This window comes from Podarcis tiliguerta (assembly GCF_965153285.1).
Source record: "Podarcis tiliguerta genome assembly, chromosome: 17".
In the NCBI taxonomy this organism is placed as follows: domain Eukaryota; kingdom Metazoa; phylum Chordata; class Lepidosauria; order Squamata; family Lacertidae; genus Podarcis; species Podarcis tiliguerta.
Genome location: NC_139550.1, coordinates 24,444,266 through 24,463,734, shown reverse-complemented (window position 1 = coordinate 24,463,734; position 19,469 = coordinate 24,444,266). Strand labels below are relative to the sequence as shown.

Genomic DNA, 19,469 nt, shown 5'->3' with positions numbered 1-19,469 from the left:
TGGCTTCTCAAAAAGTTAACACCATAAAGAGGAACATGTGTACACTCTGCGTCCTGCATAACCTTTTTTGGAGACGTGACCTTTAAGTAGCTGAAGGTCGCTTCTGAATTTGGCTCGGTTCAATCAAAAACATCTGTTCCCCTTGTAGGCTCGGTGGAAAGGACTTTTTCTCTCTGCTGGATTCGGAGCGCAGCAAGCGAGCCCTTTTCTGACCGATCACACACAACCCTGCACTTGTAAATCAAGCGAGGGGGGCTGACAACAGCGGGGCCGCATCCAGTCACCTCTTCCCAGCTAGTGGGGCCACGCGACCGCTGAGAGAACTGCTCTTATCATGTCATCAAATCAAAGCATGCAGAGAAGAGGGAATGAAAGAGGCATCTGCCGAATTCCCCCAACGTCGCGACTTTGGAACGCTGACAGATGCATCTGTCATTTTCTACCTTCAACTAACCTGCTGTCCGCTTGCCTGACACAGGAAAGCTGTCCAAAAGCAACTCCAGATCTCTCACGTTGTTTTCGCACGTCTCTGTTAGGAAGGCCTGGCGTTTCTTGGCCTGCGTTTGATGGGCAGTGGGGGGGGGGGGGAGGGAAGAAGACCAAAAAAAGCAAAGATATTGAGGGCACGAAGTAGCAAGAAGGGCATCTCACAATCAACACTGCTGCGGGACGCGTTGTACGAAACAAAGCAAAACAAAGTAATGCACGCAGACACACCAAAATGGTCGCTCCGTGACCAAACTAGCTCTGTTAACTGGAGAAACGGCATTCAGTTCAAGGAGAAAACGAGTTCTCGTGTAGATCATAGAGTTGCAAAGTTGGAAGGGACCCTGAGGATAATATAGTCCAGCCCCTGCCAATGAAGGAATAAGCAACTGTCCCAGATGGGGATCGAACCTGCAACCTTGGTTTTATCAGCACCAGGTTCCAACCAACTGAGAAATCCAATTGGGATTTTCAGATTACTATTGTTAAGGTTCCCCCCCCCCCCCCGCTGTCAAGTAGTAGTCATGAACAAACTGTACATTACGCTGCAGTCGTGTATGACGAAGGGTTGATTCTGAGGGCACAGGGAGAAGGATTTTTATTTTTAAAAAAATTTTATTGGAATATTTTTTACAACATAACATAAACCCCCACCCCCCAATACACAAATCCACCCTCATTAAATGTGAACATAACATACAGTGAGCATAACATACAACAATACAAGCAACCAAATAAAAGACTTCCTTTATCCTGTATCTGGGCTCCTTATTTACTTCTTATCAACTTACTTCTTATCAACTGTTTCCTTTATGAATAATTAAGATTTTTCTAATTATAACTTAAATATCCACAAAGTCTCCTGCAGACATTAATTGAAACAAGTCCAGGTATGTATTTTAGGGCACTGGTTTGTGAAGTATTCTCTGCATTTTCCCCATGTTTTTTGAAACTCTTGTCTAGTGTGATCTCTAATTGCCTCTGTTAATCCAGCCAGTTCAATATACTCTAACAGTTTGCCTTGCCATTCTTTTTTTGTTGGCACAGTTTCTTTTTTCCAGTTTTTAGCAATTAGGATCCTTGCCGCTCCTGTGGCATAGAGGAATATTTACTGATCTTCTCTTGCTATACCTGTGTCTGTTATCCCTAGTAGAAAAGCTTCTGTAGGAGAAGGAAATTTTTGGATACAACACGAAGATCCTTCTCTGCTGAAAAATGCACGGAAGGGCAGACTTTGCAGAGGACAAGGGCAAAGGGATGGGAGAATTCAATGGGCAGCATTCAGCTGCATTTTACTCAAGAAAAAGTAATGCGCATGACTGAGTTAGGCCCACTACTTTCAACAGTCTACTTTGAGTAACACTTCGCTGAATAACACTGAACCTCTTCTTTCCAGCTGCTTTCTCCCTGAACTCTCCTTCCAAAATCAAGCAACTTGTGGCTATCACCACCACCAATGTTTCCTTCAACAAAGACGGGTTCTGGAATGCTGACAAGCATAAAAACAGCTTGATTTAATGGGGGGGAGGAGAGCAGATGGCAGGGGAGAAGCTCAGTGCTACCTTCCCCTTCTTAACTGCAAAGCAGGGGGGTTCATTGCATGCAGCTGCAGGATTTTGCAAAGCTTGCCCCACAAAACCAGGGCATAACTTATGCCAGGAACTATCCGTTTAGGGATGCGGGTGGCTCTGTGGGTTGAACCACTGAGCCTCTTGGGCTTGCTGATCAGAAGGTCGCCGGATCGAATCACCGTGATGGGGTGAGCTCCCGTTGCTCAGTCCCTGCTCCTTCCCACCTAGCAGTTCAAAAGCACATCAAAGTGCAAGTAGATAAATAGGTACCGCTCCGGCGGGAAGGTAAACAGCGTTTCTGTGTGCTTCTCTGGTTTGCCAGAAGCGGCTCGGTCATGCCGGCCACATGACCCAGAAGCTGTACGCCGGCTCCCTCGGCCAGTAAAGCGAGATGAGTGCCACAACCCCAGAGTCAGCCACGACTGGACCCTAATGATCAGGAGTCCCTTTACCTTTACCTTTTTATCCATTTAAAAGCACACGCTTGTGAGTGTGCAAAGCCCTTTCTTGTCCTTGCCCTAACCTGGAAACACAAAAAAAGATGAGATTGACACCACCCTTTTTGCAAACTTCCAAGTGAAGTGGGGGTGGGGGCGACTGTCCTCTTCTCCCATTTCTTTCCTTTGGTAACGAAGGATCTAACTTTTGCTCGGGGAACCAACTGCAATCTTAACTTCTGATTACCCGGCACTTTTCATGCCTCCAAAGTCAGCCTGAAAGATTTAAGGATACGGCTTTTATGGCGAGAAACATCTTCTCCCTGTAAAACCGAGCTCTGTTACGAGCCAAGCGTGTATAGTGACTGACTGGAAGACAAGCAACGTATGTGAATCTCTGCAGTGTTCTCCACCGTCCCGTTTAAATATTTTATAAATTTGCTCCACTATTTCAATTTTAATTATATGTTCTGTATATCCGCTAATATATTATTCATATACATTTCAGTGTTTGATCCTCTGTAGCATTTACATGGGTTTCCCTGTGTGATGGTTAGTACTATACTTCACAAAGAATTTCCAGTGCCAATGGAATTCTCATGCCAGGGTTTTTCGTTTCTGAAACATCAATATTCCAGAAAAGAATTATTAAAGATGCATGTTATTCTTACAGGGTATATAAATAGACTAAAGTGGTGGGGCTGCACATGCTTGTGTCAATATGACTCTGCCTGGCTCGCAAGACGCTGGAGAAAGCTCGTTAAAAGCAATGTCACACCAATAAGATAAATATTTTCATGCAAGCCTTAAGTATTTGGAGTACCAGATACTCAAACTGTGCAGCAAAATCACTTCCCACACAAAGGATCTATGCAAGCTGCTGTAGGGCCTGGGCTGTTTCCTCTTCTCTTCCAGATGTTTTATTTTTAATTCACCACATGTTAGTATATTTATGTTTACACCACTTCTCTGCATATACATTTGCTGATTGTATTTGCCATTCCTAGCTCAAAGTTGGCCACTTTGTTTTTCCAATTGCAGGCAAGATTCGGAAGAAATTCTTAAGATTTCCCAGTACTACTCTAATGTTCTAGCTCCAAGCAGTTGACTGCTTGCCTTCCATATGCTCCAAGTATCCTTATTTACAAGGCGCAGTTTCCATTTTCGGGTACCTACCCCTCTCTTATTTTAGGGGAGAATTTTGGAGCTGCCTTTTAAAAAATGTTTTGAATGTGCATACACATATACCGGGATACAGTTCAGGGTTTGAGCTGCCTCGGTGTGAGGTGGATGGGATATATCTATTGACTCCGGTTAGGAACAAACCATAGCTCAGCAGAAGACTCCATGGTTTGCTTGCAAAAGATGCTGGGTTCAATCGCTCACATCTCCAGTTAAAGGGAGCAGGTAGCCAAGTCATGGGCAAGAAATCTGCTTGTCAGACAGTCCTGGACTAAATGGGCAAATAGTCTGATCTGACAGGCAGCAGTTTCCCAGGTTCCTAAGCCCCGTGAGCTACTGTGCACATCTATGTAAAATGCACACACAGAAAGCACAGCTTGTAGTACACAGCCTGTCATTAGGCCCAGCTAGTAATTTTCATGTGTATTTCTAACCTACCATTTCCCCAGACTTTCCTCCCTTCCAACTCTTATGATTCTATGATTTTGTCAGTGCTGCTATCCAAATTTCCAATCAAGATCCATGGTAATCTCATGCCTGTAGGATTTTCTCTCCCCTAAATTCCTTTGAAGCAATTTAGCAATCCTGCCATTGAGTCCTGGCAGAGCTCACATCTCAACTGAAGAAGTACTTTTCAGGTAAGGCTAACTCTCCCCACACCAGCCGTCTGAATTCAACGACTTTCCTTCGGGTCAAGAAGGCAGCCAGCGTAATATTGTGGTTTGAGTGCTGAAAATGAGAACATAAGAGCAGCTTTATTTAATGTGCGCAAGGTGGCCAACCAGATGACTATGGGAATGAATAAATTAATAATAAATAATAATAATAATAATAATAATAATAATAATAATAATAATAATAATATATTTATACCCTGCCCATCTGGCTAGGTTTCCCCAGCCACTCTGGGCGGCATCCAGCAAAATATATTAAAATACAAAAATTCAACAAATATTAAAAGCTTCCCTAAACAGGGCTGCCTTCAGATGTCTTCTAAAAGTCTGATCGTTGTTTATCTCTTTGACATCTGATGGGAGGGCGTTCCACAGGGCAGGTGTCTCCGCCAAGAAGGCCCTCTGCCTGGTTCCCTGGTAACCTCACTTCTTGCTGTGAGGGAACTGCCAGAAGACCCTCAAAGCTGGACCTCAGTGTCCGGGCTGGGGTTGGAGACGCTCCTTCAGGTATACTGGGCCGAGGCCATTTAGGGCTTTCAAGGTCAGCACCAACACTATGAATTGTGCTCGGAAACAGACTGGGAGCCAATGTAGGGCTTTCAGGACCGGTGTTACGTGGTCTCTGCCGCTCCCAGTCAATGTGGTCTGGCTGCCACATTCTGGATTAGTTGTAATTTGTGGGTCACCTTCAAAGGTAGCCCCATGTAGAGCGCATTGCAGTAGTCAAGGCGGGAGATAACCAGAGCATGCACCACTCTGGTGAGACAGTCTGCGGGCAGATAGGGTCTCAGCCTGCATACCAGATGGAGCTGGTAGACAGCTGCCCTGGACAAAGAATTAACCTGTGCCTCCATGGACAGCAGGGAGTCCAAAATGACTCCCAGGCTGCACACCTGGTCCTTCAGGATCACACTTACCCCATTCAGGACCAGGGAGTCCTCCACACCTGCCCGCCCCCTGTCCCCCAAGAACAGTACTACTGTCTTGTCAGGATTCAACCTCAATCTGGGTAGTGCACAAGCAAAACATGAATGCAACAGTGCTCCCCAGCTGGTATTCACAGGTCTACTGCCTCCAACAATGAAGACAGCCATTGTAGCAAACAGGTTCAAATCCTGAGCTGTGAAGGTCTTTGGACAACCTCATCGAGGGGTAACATCTTGGATAAAATATTGGGGGAGTCAGGTTAGCCCTGCCCCACACGATCGATCATATGACGTAGTGCACACACACCATTTGAATGGCAATGCCCATCTACTTGGGGAAGGGGGCTGGCCACCTCAAATATTTCATAGGGGGTGTGAAGGGACATCAGCCCCTAGAATCAGCCTATCAGATGCTGATTTCGAGAGCCTGCTCTGGGTTGCTAAGGATGGGTGAGATAAAAATGCAACAAATATTTTTTCTTTTACATCTAGTTGTCATAGACATCAGAGACAACATTCCTTTCCTATCATTCCAATGTTCTTTACCAGGTATGAATCCGATTACATGATCAGGAGCTGTTGATGGGCCATATGGTTGACTTGGGGAGGCCAAAGGGAACCATGTGCTCAATTTCACATTTAAGAGAAAATCCAACAGGCTAAAAAGCATCACTAATCCTGCTTATCCTTCATCAACAAATGACTGTCACAGTCCGGTTCACGGGCGATCGAAGTCCTGGATGGGGACGTCAGGACCAGGGGCAAGATGGCGGGGTGGGAAGAGGGACAGGAGTCCAGAAGCCAGGAGGCCAAGAGTCAGAGAGCTGGGAGTCAAGATGCCAAGGGTCGAAGGGTCAAGAAGCAAGAAGTCAAGGTCCGAGGATCAAAGATTTGGCAAGGAGCCAAATGCAGCAAGGCAGGGAACGTGTTGCTGTGGCAAAGAGCCGAAGGGAAATGCTGACCTTATATCCCTTCCCAGCTCTTGCCACCAGGTGCTGTGAGTTACCAATCGGCCTCACCTGTGTGGTCACGCCTTGCCTCTTCAGAACAAACTTAGGAAGCTCCCAGTCCTGCAAAGTCCTATTGGTCACAGGGCCTGGCTCCTGCACGCACTCCTGACAATGACCCAAGTAAGATATGGTGTTCTTGAGCGCCAGTGTGCTACAGCGGTTAGCACTGAGTGTGAGAAATCCATGCTCGAATTAGGGGCAAGAGTATTTGCTGTATCTATGTCAGGAAGCTCCGTGGAAAAGACAAATGGGAAAAGAGAGGTGTGTGTCTCCAAACCTCTGGGGCACTGTTGGGAGGCAGCTCTGATCAGCCACCACATCCTTGAGCACGTCCTTCTTCATGTGTGGAGAGCTGTGTCCCTTCTTCCCATCAGACACACTTACATATAAATATGGCAGCCATTCCTGCTACTATGAAGGATGAATCATCCCTCAGTCGCTTGGCAGTCTTGTGCAAATCACTCCCAGACTAACTTACTTCCTACAGTTGTTCTGAAGATAAAATTAGAAGGCAAAACTAATTAACCAGAGGAAGGGTGGCGTACAAGAGAGCCTCTGAGCTCACTTCGCCCTGCGATTCCTTACATGTTCCACAGATTTAGCCAAAAGGTGAAATGGAGTTTACCACCCCTAGCAATATCTGGGGAACCAGCCATCATGTAAACAGTTATGAGACTGATGCCTCCAAAACATTTACTCATTCACCCGTCAATCGGTGACCTGTATGTAACCCACGATAGTAATCAGCAAGGGCATGGCTGGAATTTTTTTGGAAACAACCAAGAATTCTTTATTTGAGTAGATAAGAGGTGCCTTTGAAATTTATGCCCCATCCCATGCATGTCTACTCTGAAATATGCTAGAAAGGAAGAAAACCAATCTGGTTAAGAGGTTGGGAAGTTTGACTTTGAACACCCTAAACCAGCTTCAGGTCAGCAGATATGAATCAGCTCTCTGGGTCCACAGGACTAACTTCTCGTCCACAGTCCAACCTACCCACATGTCCGTGGAAAGGATAACATGAGAAAGGTAAAGGTAAAGGGACCCCTGACCATAAGGTCCAGTCGTGGCCAACTCTGGGGTTGTAGCGCTCATCTTGCTTCATTGGCCGAGGGAGCCGGCGTACAGCTTCCGGGTCATGTGGCCAGCATGACTAAGCCGCTTCTGGCGAACCAGAGCAGCGCACGGAAACGCCGTTTACCTGCCTGCCAGAGTGGTACCTATTTATCTACTTGCACTTTGACGTGCTTTCGAACTGCTAGGTTGGCAGGAGCAGGGACCGAGCAATGGGAGCTCACCCCGTCGACAGGATTCGAACCCCCAACCTTCTGATCGGCAAGTCCTAGGCGCTGTGGTTTAACCCACAGCGCCACCTGCGTCCATAACATGAGATAGAAGGGCAGAATTCAAGCATGCTGCTCTTGGGGAGAAAGGTAGTTAAGGGCTGGCCAAAGATGATTTTGCTGCCTGAGGAAGACAAGAGGATGCTGCTTGAAATTTGACACACTGACAATAACTGGGCAGTAGCTGAATCTTACGCTACGTTGGCTGCCTCCACTGCACCCAACAGTAGCAAGCTAACTTAGGAGGTCCAGAGAAGGCCATGTACCACACAGCAGTTTCCTTCTACATGTAGCTGCCACTGCCACTGTTTGAAGCAGTTGCTTCACTCAGCCCAATGGTAAGGGCTGGAAAGTAATTCCTACTGCGTCCAATGGGCCTTACTCTCAAGTAAGCGAGCATAGAATTGCAGCCTGAATTGTAAGCAAGCACGTCCTTAAATGAAACGTACCGTACTTTTCCGTGTATAAGATGAGGGGTTTTTTACTCTAAAATAATGTTTAAAAATGGGGGTTATCTTATACACGGATAGTGCATGGGGGTGGGATGGGTGATTGGTTGCAGCCATGAGCTGCTGCTTGTCAGCGGTGATTTGGTGGGTGATTGGGCCATCTCCCCCCATTTTCTTAAATTTGAGTCCCCCAAAATAGGGGGCCTCTTATACAGGGGGGCATGTTATACACGGGAAAATATGGTATTTGTGTAGATTATAATATTCTATTTTTTAAAAAATGGCAAAAGCTCACAGCCTATGGTATCTTATTTATATAAGTTAAGATTTATGCTGGATCTTAGCTTTGGTGTAGTGTTGGCATGAAGGTGGCATGATGCAACAGCTCAACCCAAGTGCCCGCCATCCAAAAACACAAGATTCATGTTCAGCGTGTAAATCTTACATTTAATATGCCCGTATGCTTCTCCCCCGTTCCAGTTCCACAGAATAACTGCCTAACATTTTAAAACATTGCTGAGGACAAACAAGCTAGACTATGTTTTCCAGATTTAATATTATTTGCGCCAAGACGTACTTGGTTTAAGCGAGGCTTAGTTTCAGCTGCAGAGCTATTTCCAAAAAAAGGCCTCGCTAGTTTTAAGGCCACGGGTACCAGTTTCAATTGCTGAATAGTCACGTAGCTGCAAAAACTGAGCAGACAGAGAGCAACGTTAGTCCCAGCGCATCCCTGTTCTTTGTAGCCATCACAGGCTCTCCGCAAGGAAACGCAGCACAACAAGGGAGGCCATTTCCATAAACGCGCAGTCGGTGATCCTTATTTTACTATAAAGTTTCCCTGGGTGATCCTCATTCTGTTGCAAAGTGACTTTCAAAGTCAGTAGCTCGTTAAAACGTCTTGCTTGCCACCCACTTAAAAAGCCATTTATTTCCCAACTGGAATCACTGAGGGCTATGCTTTTTGAAACGTCTTGTCCCGTTCTAAAACAGTAGGGGGGGGGGGAATAGGGGCATGTTTTAGCAAAAGGTCGCCAAGTGCAGCAGCAGCAACTTTCAGCAAAACAACAGATTGGTGAAGCTTCTAATAGGTAAAGGGACCCCTGACAGTTAAGTCCTGTGATGGCCTGGGAATCCAATTCAGAGGCTGAACCAGAGGAACACCAGCCTGCACAAGAGTCCCCACCTCCAGGGCCGGCTGAGCTGGGGCGGGGCCTTGGATCTGAAGCGCCTGCACCTGTGCCGGATCCTCAGGAGCAGGCACCAGGTGATTACACTCTAGCTCCGGAGGTGATTAAGGACACAGTGCCTACAGGTGCGCCTCTCCTGGCCCTGCCAGAGGAAGGTGAGTCTCCCCCTGGGTCCAGTAACTCCCCAGCCTCTCCTGAACTGCAAAGGCTTAGGGCAGAGAGGCGGAGGGAACTGGTTTCTCCCAGGAGGAGTGCTCACCTTAAGGCCAGGAGAGGCGGGTCTCCTGGGGGCCGGGGCCGCCCCTGGCCTCAGAGAAGATAAAGGCCAGTCAGCCCGGTCCCAGGTTGTGGGAGCAACGTCGTTGAGTACCTGCTCTTGCCCAGACACAGACCTGACCTTCCAGTGTTCCTGTCCCTGCCCGGCTTCCTGCTTCGGACCTCGCCTCGCTCCTTGTGAACTGTTTCCGGACCAGTGACCCAGGACCAGACTTTGACTACGCCAACGGTAACCTTCCCCCCGGGACCAGCACAAGTCCAGTTGCAAACGACTCTGGGGTTGCGGCGCTCATCTTGCTTTACTGGCCGAGGGAGCCAGCGTTTTTCTGAGTCATGTGGCCAGCATGACTAAGCCGCTTCCAGCACAACAGAACACCGAAACCAGAGCAGCACACGGGAACACCGTTTACCTTTCCACCAGAGTGGTACCTATTTATCTACTTGTACTTTGACGTGCTTTCGAACTGCTAGGTTGGCAGGAGCTGGGACAAAGCAACGGGAGCTCACCCCGTCACGGGGATTCGAACAGCCGACCTTCTGATCAGCAAGCCCAAGAGGCTCAGTGGTTTAGACCACAGCGCCACCCGCGTCCCTAAGGACTAGCAGATCTATTTGGTGCAAAGCATCTTCCTACCTATCAATCAGGAATGGGGAACCTGTGGCCTTCCAGCGGCTGTTGGACTGCAATTCCAATTCCAGCTGGACTGCAATTCAGCACTATAGCCAATTATCAATGATAATGGGAGGCATAGTCTGGCAACATCTGGAGAGCCATAGGTTCCTCACCCGTGCTCTGTATTTTGTACACCTCCCATCTCTGGAGTTCTTGGACAAATTTTGTCAGCAACCAGCTGCACCTGCAGATGGCCATGGTTACGATAAAGAAGAAGAAGAAGAAGAGTTTGGATTTGATATCCCGCCTTTCACTCCCTTTAAGGAGTCTCAAAGCGGCTAACGTTCTCCTTTCCCTTCCTCCCCCACAACAAACACTCTGTGAGGTGAGTGGGGCTGAGAGACTGTGACTGGCCCAAGGTCACCCAGCAGCTGCATGTGGAGGAGCGGAGACGCGAACCCGGTTACCCAGATTACGTGACTACCGCTCTTAACCACTACACCACACTGGCTGGAATAATTAATTGTGCAAGAAGACATAGCAATCTTGAAATAACAGATTTTATAGCTTAAACACCCAAACTAAATGTGCTATTTACAACAGATTCTGTTGCATGTTAGCTTAATTTTACTGAGCAATTAAAAACAACACTTCTATACTGTTAAACACGTTATAAAAAGCTTTAAGCCTCTCCAATATAAGCATATAATTTTATAATTGTGCGACATATGTTTGCACAATGTCCTGTATTGCTAACGTTTTGACAGACGTTAATAGAGATGATCAACACAACTGTGTGGAATAGTCTTAAATTTGCAGGGGGAAATATCCTTTTGAATTATTTACCCATATATGGAATCAAACAAAGGGGCAATATGAAGGGACTCTTTGTGCCCTCACTACGGCAAAAAGACAGGCTCCCTTTAATGATTGGATGGAAGATATGCACAAACTCACTACACAAGAACAATTTGCATACATAGACTTACCAAGGACAAATTCAGTAATATTTGGAACTTATTTTTGTAAATACCATATAAGGTTAAGGCCTGGTTAACTACAATAACATATTTTTTGGTAATGCCTACAATTTTCTGTTGTTGAGTTTTGTATTTACATATGTACGGTTCCCCCCCCTTTTTTCCCCCTTACTCTGCACACTTGTAATTATGTACTTTTTATCTTTCAATAAAGAATATAAAATAAAATAATTTTGTGTGTGTGCATGTGTAAGTGAGAGATCGATCAGAAATATTTTCCCAATGCATTCAAAGAGACATTACATGCTGCATGAAAATAGAATATAGAATAAAACACATTGCCTCTCCTTTGGTGTACATAGATTCAATTTGACTGGCAGCAACACTTATGCTATCCTGGAACCACTTGGTGGCACCACAGAGAGCCTTTTGTTGCAGGTAACAGCTAACTTGCAGCATTCAGAGGGTCATACGACAGAGGATGCTTACAGAGAGCTATTTACAAAGCGTTAACTTACCGAGTTGTTTACTACTTTATTCACCCAGAGGGCTTGAATAGCTCTCCTGAAATCTACCTGTCTCTACTCAGCTACATCAATTTTCTACACAGCTGTATTCCCTCCACACACCAGTTATCACCTGTGCAGGTACATAATAATCAAGGGAACGGTTTGTGTGAAGCATGCTGCGAGCTGTTAGCCCTTTCTGCGTTGGTGGCTGCAGGGATGCACGACTGAAACGACACGTTCCCTCGCAGCTAGAATAATAGAGATGGATGCTATCACGCCATCTGCAACAGCAGCAGACCCTCCAAGTCTCCCTATTTTCCAAGAACAGTCCCTGCTTTGCAGAAGTCGTCTCGGAATGATCCCAGAATGTCCTGCTTTTCCTTAGGACAGGGGTCGGCAGCTTAAGGCCACAACGGGGCCATAGGGGCCGTTTAAGCGGCCCATGAGAGATTTTACTTTCTTGGGTAGTGAGAGATTTTACTTTCTTGGGATCCATGATCACTGCAGATGGTGACAGCAGTCACAAAATTAAAAGACCCCATATTGAAAATCCGAGCCAAAGAAGAATTCCTGGTTTAGCCAACCAGCTCCTGATTCCCCGCCCACTCCAAAAATGCTCCTCATCAGCCCCACTCCCACTTCCTAAAATTATTAGTTTTTAAATATATACTTCCTTCTTCTGGTGTATTTTCATCTTTTAGGGCGGCTAAATTAGCCTGGCACAGCAGGTCCATCAGGTATGATGAGAAAATAAAGAAGGGAAATCAGACCTCTCGCTCCCTTCCTTATTTTTTTTTCTTTCCTAGCTGTTTGGGCAATTCAAGGAAGGCCTGGTGCATGCTGTTATGGCATTTCTTCCTCGCACAAAATAACAAGTGCTCAAGAGGTGCTTGGAGAACTCCCAAACCACAGTCTGCAATCACAGCTTTCGTTATTTGCCTTTATGTTGATTAAAGCTGGAAGCTCTAATGAGTTTTATGCACAACTAAAACACATTGCTTTAGAAAGCAATAGGAAACTACCTACTTGCATGTGACTAGTGAATAATAAGAAAGGAAAGGTTATTTTAAACACACAGGCACACACACACACACACAAAGTGTGTGTCACAAGTGTCTCAAGATCCTTCGTCCCTCCTTATTACACTCCTGGAAAACTGCAAGACAACGGCCTCAGCATGAACAAATGAGTTTTAAAATATAATGTGTCAAAGCTCCACTAGGGGATTTTAATTTTTCATAATAGTACAAAGTATATTTTTCAGCTTCCCCTTTCTACGGATACATACAAATTAGCCAGCTAGAGAATATCATCATAACCAAAAAAAAAAAAGGGGGGGGGGGAGAGAGAGAAAGAGAAAGAGTTGCAACTCCAACTGAGCACAACTTGCATTCTGTGTAAAATTTATAATGAAGGCTCATCTTTTTAAGGTACACAAGAGAGAGAGAAATAAAGCTCATTTGTGAATTTTGTAACTTGGGACTGAATAAACAGAAAAATTACCCCATCGACAAGAAACCTGTGGCTCCAATGTCTGTTGAAATTCCCGAGTCTCATCAGCCCCAATCAGCATAGCCAACAGTTTCACGAATTACCAGTTTGTTTTGTTAGGTCCATCATCCTAAAAATGTGTTTTGTCTAAATTTGACTATTCTGAAAACTTTCACTTCACTAACCATCCTTCCAGTGTCAAACTCACAACAGGGTTTTCTTTTCCCTTGGGGCTGAGCAGACCTAGCAGATGATATGTGGGTCTCCCTGCTCTTTAAAATTTACAGCAGTCTCTGCTGACAGACTTTAAAAATATAAGTGGTTGCTGATTATTTGGCTTGTTACTAATTAAAAAGGGAAAAAAAGTATATATGATTAAAGTTGTAGTATCAGATCGGCCTTTGCAGCATCCCAAATGTCATAAAATATATACAGTGGTACCTCAGGTTACATACGCTTCAGGTTACATATGCTTCAGGTTACAGACTCCGCTAACCCAGTGCTTCAGGTTATGAACTTTGCTTCAGGATGAGAACAGAAATCGTGCTCCAGTGGCATGGCGGCAGCAGGAGGCCCCATTAGCTAAAGTGGTGCTTCAGGTTAAGAACAGTTTCAGGTTAAGAACGGACCTCTGGAACAAATCCAGTGCTTAACCTGAGGTACCACTGTATCCTGTCAGTGAGGAACAGCCACTGTGCCAGGGACGGTATCAGCATCTCTTCCAAAGGTGGCCTGACTCTGAAAAGGCTGTGCATGTTCAGGAGAGTGTGCAAAGCATGAACTGAAATCTGCACTGTCTCCAGACAAGGCATGGCTAAGTTAATAATAGAGGAATTCAACATAGTGCAAATGCAGTTGTGGCATCGTGGCAAGTTTTTCAGCTTCCCAGATGGAGCAATCTCCATCTTCTCTCCCAATCCTCCAGAGCCAATTTCAATGGGCGCATGAAGGCAGGGCCGAATTTCGGTTTGATGAGGCCCTAAGCTACTAAAGCTACTGAATGTAATAGGGCCCTTTATATGTCCAGCTGTCCTTTGCCAAAAACAAATTGTCGCTGCTTTTTGTGTTGAATATATGCTATATGGTAATTTATGGACCTAATAGGCATCTCAAGCCATTTGCACATAACAAAATATGTATTTTATCAAAGAAGAAGAAGAAGAGTTTGGATTTGATAACCCGCTTTATCACTACCCTAAGGAGTCTCAAAGCGGCTAACAATCTCCTTTTCCCTTCCTCCCCCACAACAAACTCTCTGTGAATGGGGCTGAGAGACTTCAGAGAAGTGTGACTAGCCCAAGGTCACCCAGCAGCTGAATGTGGAGGAGTGGAGACGCGAACCCGGTTCCCCAGATAACGAGACTACCGCTCTTAACCACTACACCACACTGGCTCTCAAAGTAACTGTTGAACTGAAATACAATTAAGAAGTATATTAATAGTGAAATAACTATCAGTGATATTTTAGGGAGCAGGCCTATTACTTACATCATAGGAGCCTACACAACACAAAACACTGTTGCTGTATGTAGGTTTTGTTTTATTTGTTTTTTATCTTATATTTTGGAAATGTACATCCAGTTTTTTTCCCCTTTAATTTTTTTGGGGCCCTAAGCTATAGCTTGTTTAGCTTATATGTAAATCCGGCACTGCACAGAGGAAAGGAGTAGAAGTCTCACTGTGGAAGCCCTTACATGGGGCTTCCAGTAGCAGGACTAGTTTAGCTGAATCCCATACCCTCCAACATTCCTTGGGTGAAAACAGGGACATTTCTCATTCCACCCCCTAAATGTCCCTCCTCAACACCCCATTTTTGCCCCGCTCCCCTGCAGGGCATTTCCACCACTGCTACACCAACTGGACACAGATATATGGGACAGAATGGCATTAATAATAAAATTATTTGTGGATAAAAATTTTCAGTGACGTAATAAATGGTAACTTAAGAGTACCACGGGTCAGTAACAGAGGGTTCTGGGTCGATTCTGCCTTTTAGAACGGACAACAAAAATCAGCACTAATAGAGTATTGATATCTCATCTTCCTTCAACAAAACTGTCTATATACATATAACATGCATAGGGCTCTGTAATGATCTTCTATCCAGGTACTGAACAGACCTGGGACTGCTTAGCTGTGATGTTTCTGCATCATGTACCTTTGGGCCAAAGTGTATAGAACGTTATCCCACCCCCCTCCAAAAAGGCCAAAGAACCCATGATACCTTCACAGATTAGAAGACCGTTTGGAAAGAAGGTAATGAGAAAGGAACTTAAGAGTTCTTCCAGATGGAAGGTTTTTAATGTGTCATTGCGCATGAATCTGCACATACATGATCTGGAGGCTGCCTGGGGACTGCACCAGTTCCAACTGCTGATCCCCCAGCTAGTCCAAACAGCAATCTGGGAACTATCAGGGTAAACGCAAGTGATGCAACAAGAAACAGCAAGAGTTGTGCAAAAAACCCGTGCTGTATGAGGTAATCACCCTCCTGCCCTGCTGTCACTTCTAATATTGTGCTAAGTCAGCCATGAGGAATACAGCTTGCAGGACAACCCTCTAGAGTTGGTAGCTGCCTCAACAGTTAAGGGAAGGAAAGCAATAGTGCCACTCTATTCCGCCTTCGTCAGGCCACGCCATTGTCCAATTCTGGGTACCACAACTTACGAAGGATGTCGACAAGCTGGAAGGTGTGCAGCGGAGGGAAACCATGAGGATCAAGGATCTGGAAACCATGCCTTATGAGGAGTGGTTGAAGGAGCTGGGAAGGGCCATCTAGTCCAACTAGATGAGAACCAGTGTGGTGTAGTGGTTAAGAGCGGTAGTCTCGTAATCTGGTGACCTGGGTTCGTGTCTCCGCTCCTCCACATGCAGCTGCTGGGTGACCTTGGGCTAGTCACACTTCTTTGAAATCTCTCGGCCCCACTCACCTCACTGAGTGTTTGTTGTGGGAGAGGAAGGGAAAGGAGAATGTTAGCCGCTTTGAGACTCCTTCGGGTAGTGATAAAGCGGGATATCAAATGCAAACACTTCTTCTTCTTCTTCTTCAACGCTCTGCAATGCAGGAAACTCAACTAAAGCATCCATGACAGGTGGCCATCCAACCTCTGCTTCAAAACCTCCTAGGAAGGAGAGTCCACCACCTCCTGAGGGAGACCGTTCCACTGTCGAAGAGCTCTTACTGTCAGAAAGTTCTTCCTGAAGTTGAGTCAGAATCTCCTTTCTTGTCACTTGAAGCCATGGGTTCAAGTCCTTCCCACCGGAGAAGGAGAAAACAAACTTACTGTATATACTCGAGTATTTGTTGTTTAGTCGTTTAGTCGTGTCCGACTCTTCGTGACCCCATGGACCAGAGCACGCCAGGCACTCCTGTCTTCCACTGCCTCCCACAGTTTGGTCAGACTCATGCTGGTAGCTTCGAAGACACTATCCAACCACCTCATCCTCTGTCGTCCCCTTCTCCTTGTGCCCTCCATCTTTCCTAACATCAGGGTCTTTTCCAGGGAGTCTTCTCTTCTCCTGAGGTGGCCAAAGTCTTGGAGCCTCAGCTTCACGATCTGTCCTTCCAGTGAGCACTCAGGGCTGATTTCCTTCAGAATGGATAGGTCTGATCTTCTTGCAGTCCATGGGACTCTCAAGAGTCTCCTCCAGCACCATAATTCAAAAGCATCAATTCTTCGGTGATCAGCCTTCTTTATAAGCAGACCCAAATATAAGCTGAGGCACCTAATTTCAGCACAAAAAACTGGGGAAACCTATTGACCTGAGTATAAGCCGGTTCAGCACACCACAAACCTGGTGATGGTGGCGGCAGCAGCGGAGTAAGAACAAGCAGCCCAAAAGGGCTCCTTTCGGGCCGCTCGTCCCTCCGTCTGCCACTCACAAGAGCAGGCATAGGAGCCGCGGTTAGAAGAGGCACAGTGCAGCGACTCTCCTACCCACGGCTCCTGTGCCTGCCCTTGCGAGAGGTGGGCGGTGGGACCAGCGGCAAGAAAGGCCTCCTTTTGGGCCACTCGTCCCTCCACCACTGTCGCCCGCCTCACTCAAGTATAAGCTGAGGGGGGCTTTTTCAGCATAAAAAATGTACAGAAAAAGTTGGCTTATACTCGAGTATATACAGTGCCTCCATCTTCCATGTGACAACCATTGAGATATCTGAAAATGGCTCTCATATCTCCTTTCAGTCTCCTCTTTTTCAAGCTAAGCATACCTAGGTCCTTCAACAGCTCCTCATAAGACTTGGTTTTGTGGGGGGATACTCACTGATATTTTTTTTTTAAAAAAATAATAATCTGAGAATATGTACTGTAGTACAGTGGTACCTCGGGTTACATACGCTTTAGGTTACATATGCTTCCGGTTACAGACTCCCCTAACCCAGAAATAGTGGTTCAGGTTAAGAACTTTGCTTCAGGATGAGAACAGAAATCATGCTCCGGCAGCGTGGCAGCAGCAGGAGGCCCCATTAGCTAAAGTGGTGCTTAAGGTTAAGAACAGTTTCAGGTTAAGTGCAGACCTCCAGAACGGATTAAGTACTTAACCCAAGATACCACTGTACATATTTTGAGAGGATTTTTTAAATTCTCAATCTGATGTGGAAACAAAATGCCATAATCATTCCATACTCAGTCCTTCATACCTGCCTGAAAACAGGATTACAGTGGCAGCAACCATCCCAATTAATGTGATTAACCAGGCTTTGTCAAAGTTTAGTGTTAATTAAGATAAGAAGAAACATAAATTTTAATCGTGGTTGAGGCCAGCCAGGGTTGTTTCTAAAGGAAGTGTGAGAAAGTGCCTTAAAACAAAAGCCAGGGGCCAATTTGACTGCCCAACTACGATTAAGGGTGATATGGTATCTGTACCAGGCCTTAGAAACCCAGACAAAAGACAGTGAAGACTCTTCAAACGCCCAGAACCAAAAGTTAAAAACTAGCAGAGAGAGATTTAACTTTCAAGCACTGTGGATAATTACACAGGGAAGCACCTAAGACATAACGTAATCAATCCATTGCTATATGGAGTTTCTAAATTGAAATAAGAAATCTCTCTGAAAGATATGCTTTAATCCAACCAGGATGAATTCCATACCCTATGTGCACATGAGGTCAGACTAGATAATTGCAGCGGTCCCCCACTGGTCTTAAAAGTGCGCGAATTTAAATTGCTTCCACACTTAATAGTCTACAAGAAGCTAAGGAGTAAGTATTCCTTGGAGAATATCCAAATTATGGTCAGTGAGTGAGACCACAGATAGGTTTAATACCAGCTCGGGCAGATAAAATAGCAAGAGAGCACCTAATACGTTTTGATCCGCGGAAGGTTCTCGGAGCAGAGAAAGGGCACTTAAACCTCTCCACTCACCCCATTCTAATCCGCTCGAGCTTTATTGTTCGGTTTAAACTTTCTTTAACCTGAACCTCCCCCCCCCCTCCCCTAACATGTACTAAGAGCAAGCAGGAAAAGTTTTCTTTAAAAAAAAAACACCACACCCTAAAATAAACTTTATCGTCAATACAGAACAGTGAGCGGCAAAAGTGAAATAACTGGTTTTTGTAAAGTGGAGGAAGCTTACCGTATTTTTCGCTCCATAAGGCATACCTGACCATAAGGTGCACCTAGTTTTTAGAGGGGAAAATCAAGGGGAAAAATATTATCCCCCCCCCCGAGCTTCTCCCTGCTTTTGCGGGAGGTGGGGGAACCCCCTCCCGTAAAAGCCCACAGGAGCCGTGCACCCTTTAAGGAGCGTGCAGCTCGAGTGGGCTTTTCTACGAGGAGGGAGAAGGGACTGACGCGGCCAGTCAGTCCTTCCTCCCTCCTGGGGGAAAAGCCAGCAGAAGCTGTGTACCCTTTAAAGAGCGGCGGCTTTTGTGGGAGGTGGGGGAATTCCCCCACCTCCCGCAAAAGCCCACAGGAGCCGTGCACCCTTTAAGGAGCACACGGCTCCTGCGGGCTTTTCGATGAGGAGGGAGAAGGGACTGACTGGCCACGTCAGTCCCTTCTCCCTCCTGGGGAAAAGCCACAAGAGCCGTGCGGAGCTTGTGTGTGGCTCTTGGGGGCTTTTCCTGCCTGCCTCCCCCCTGCATTCACTCCATAAGATGAACACACATATGCCCTTACTTTTTAGGAGGGAAAAAGTGCGTCTTACGGAGCGAAAAATACGGTATCTACAGTTTGTTGTCAGATGGTGACCTGGAGATGGCAAATGTGTTCTTTTAAGTCAGTCTGGATAACTCTGTTGGTTAGAGCATGGTGCTGATGATGACAAGGTTGCAGGCTTGATCCTCTTATGGGACAACTGCATATTCCGGCATTCCTCCTCTTCTCAGCACCAC

General features: G+C 45.9%; 1 protein-coding gene across 4 annotated transcripts in view; it reads right to left on the bottom strand.

Moving 5' to 3' along the window:
• The window catches only part of CCDC171 (coiled-coil domain containing 171), a 202,615-nt gene that overhangs the window by 147,860 nt on the left and 35,286 nt on the right, over positions 1 to 19,469 (bottom strand). For all 4 annotated transcript variants that reach the window (XM_083419470.1, XM_083419472.1, XM_083419471.1 and 1 more), the window contains one exon: positions 455 to 557. In XM_083419470.1, the coding sequence (XP_083275596.1) occupies positions 455 to 557 (103 nt within the window). The remainder of the gene's footprint in view (positions 1 to 454; positions 558 to 19,469) is intronic.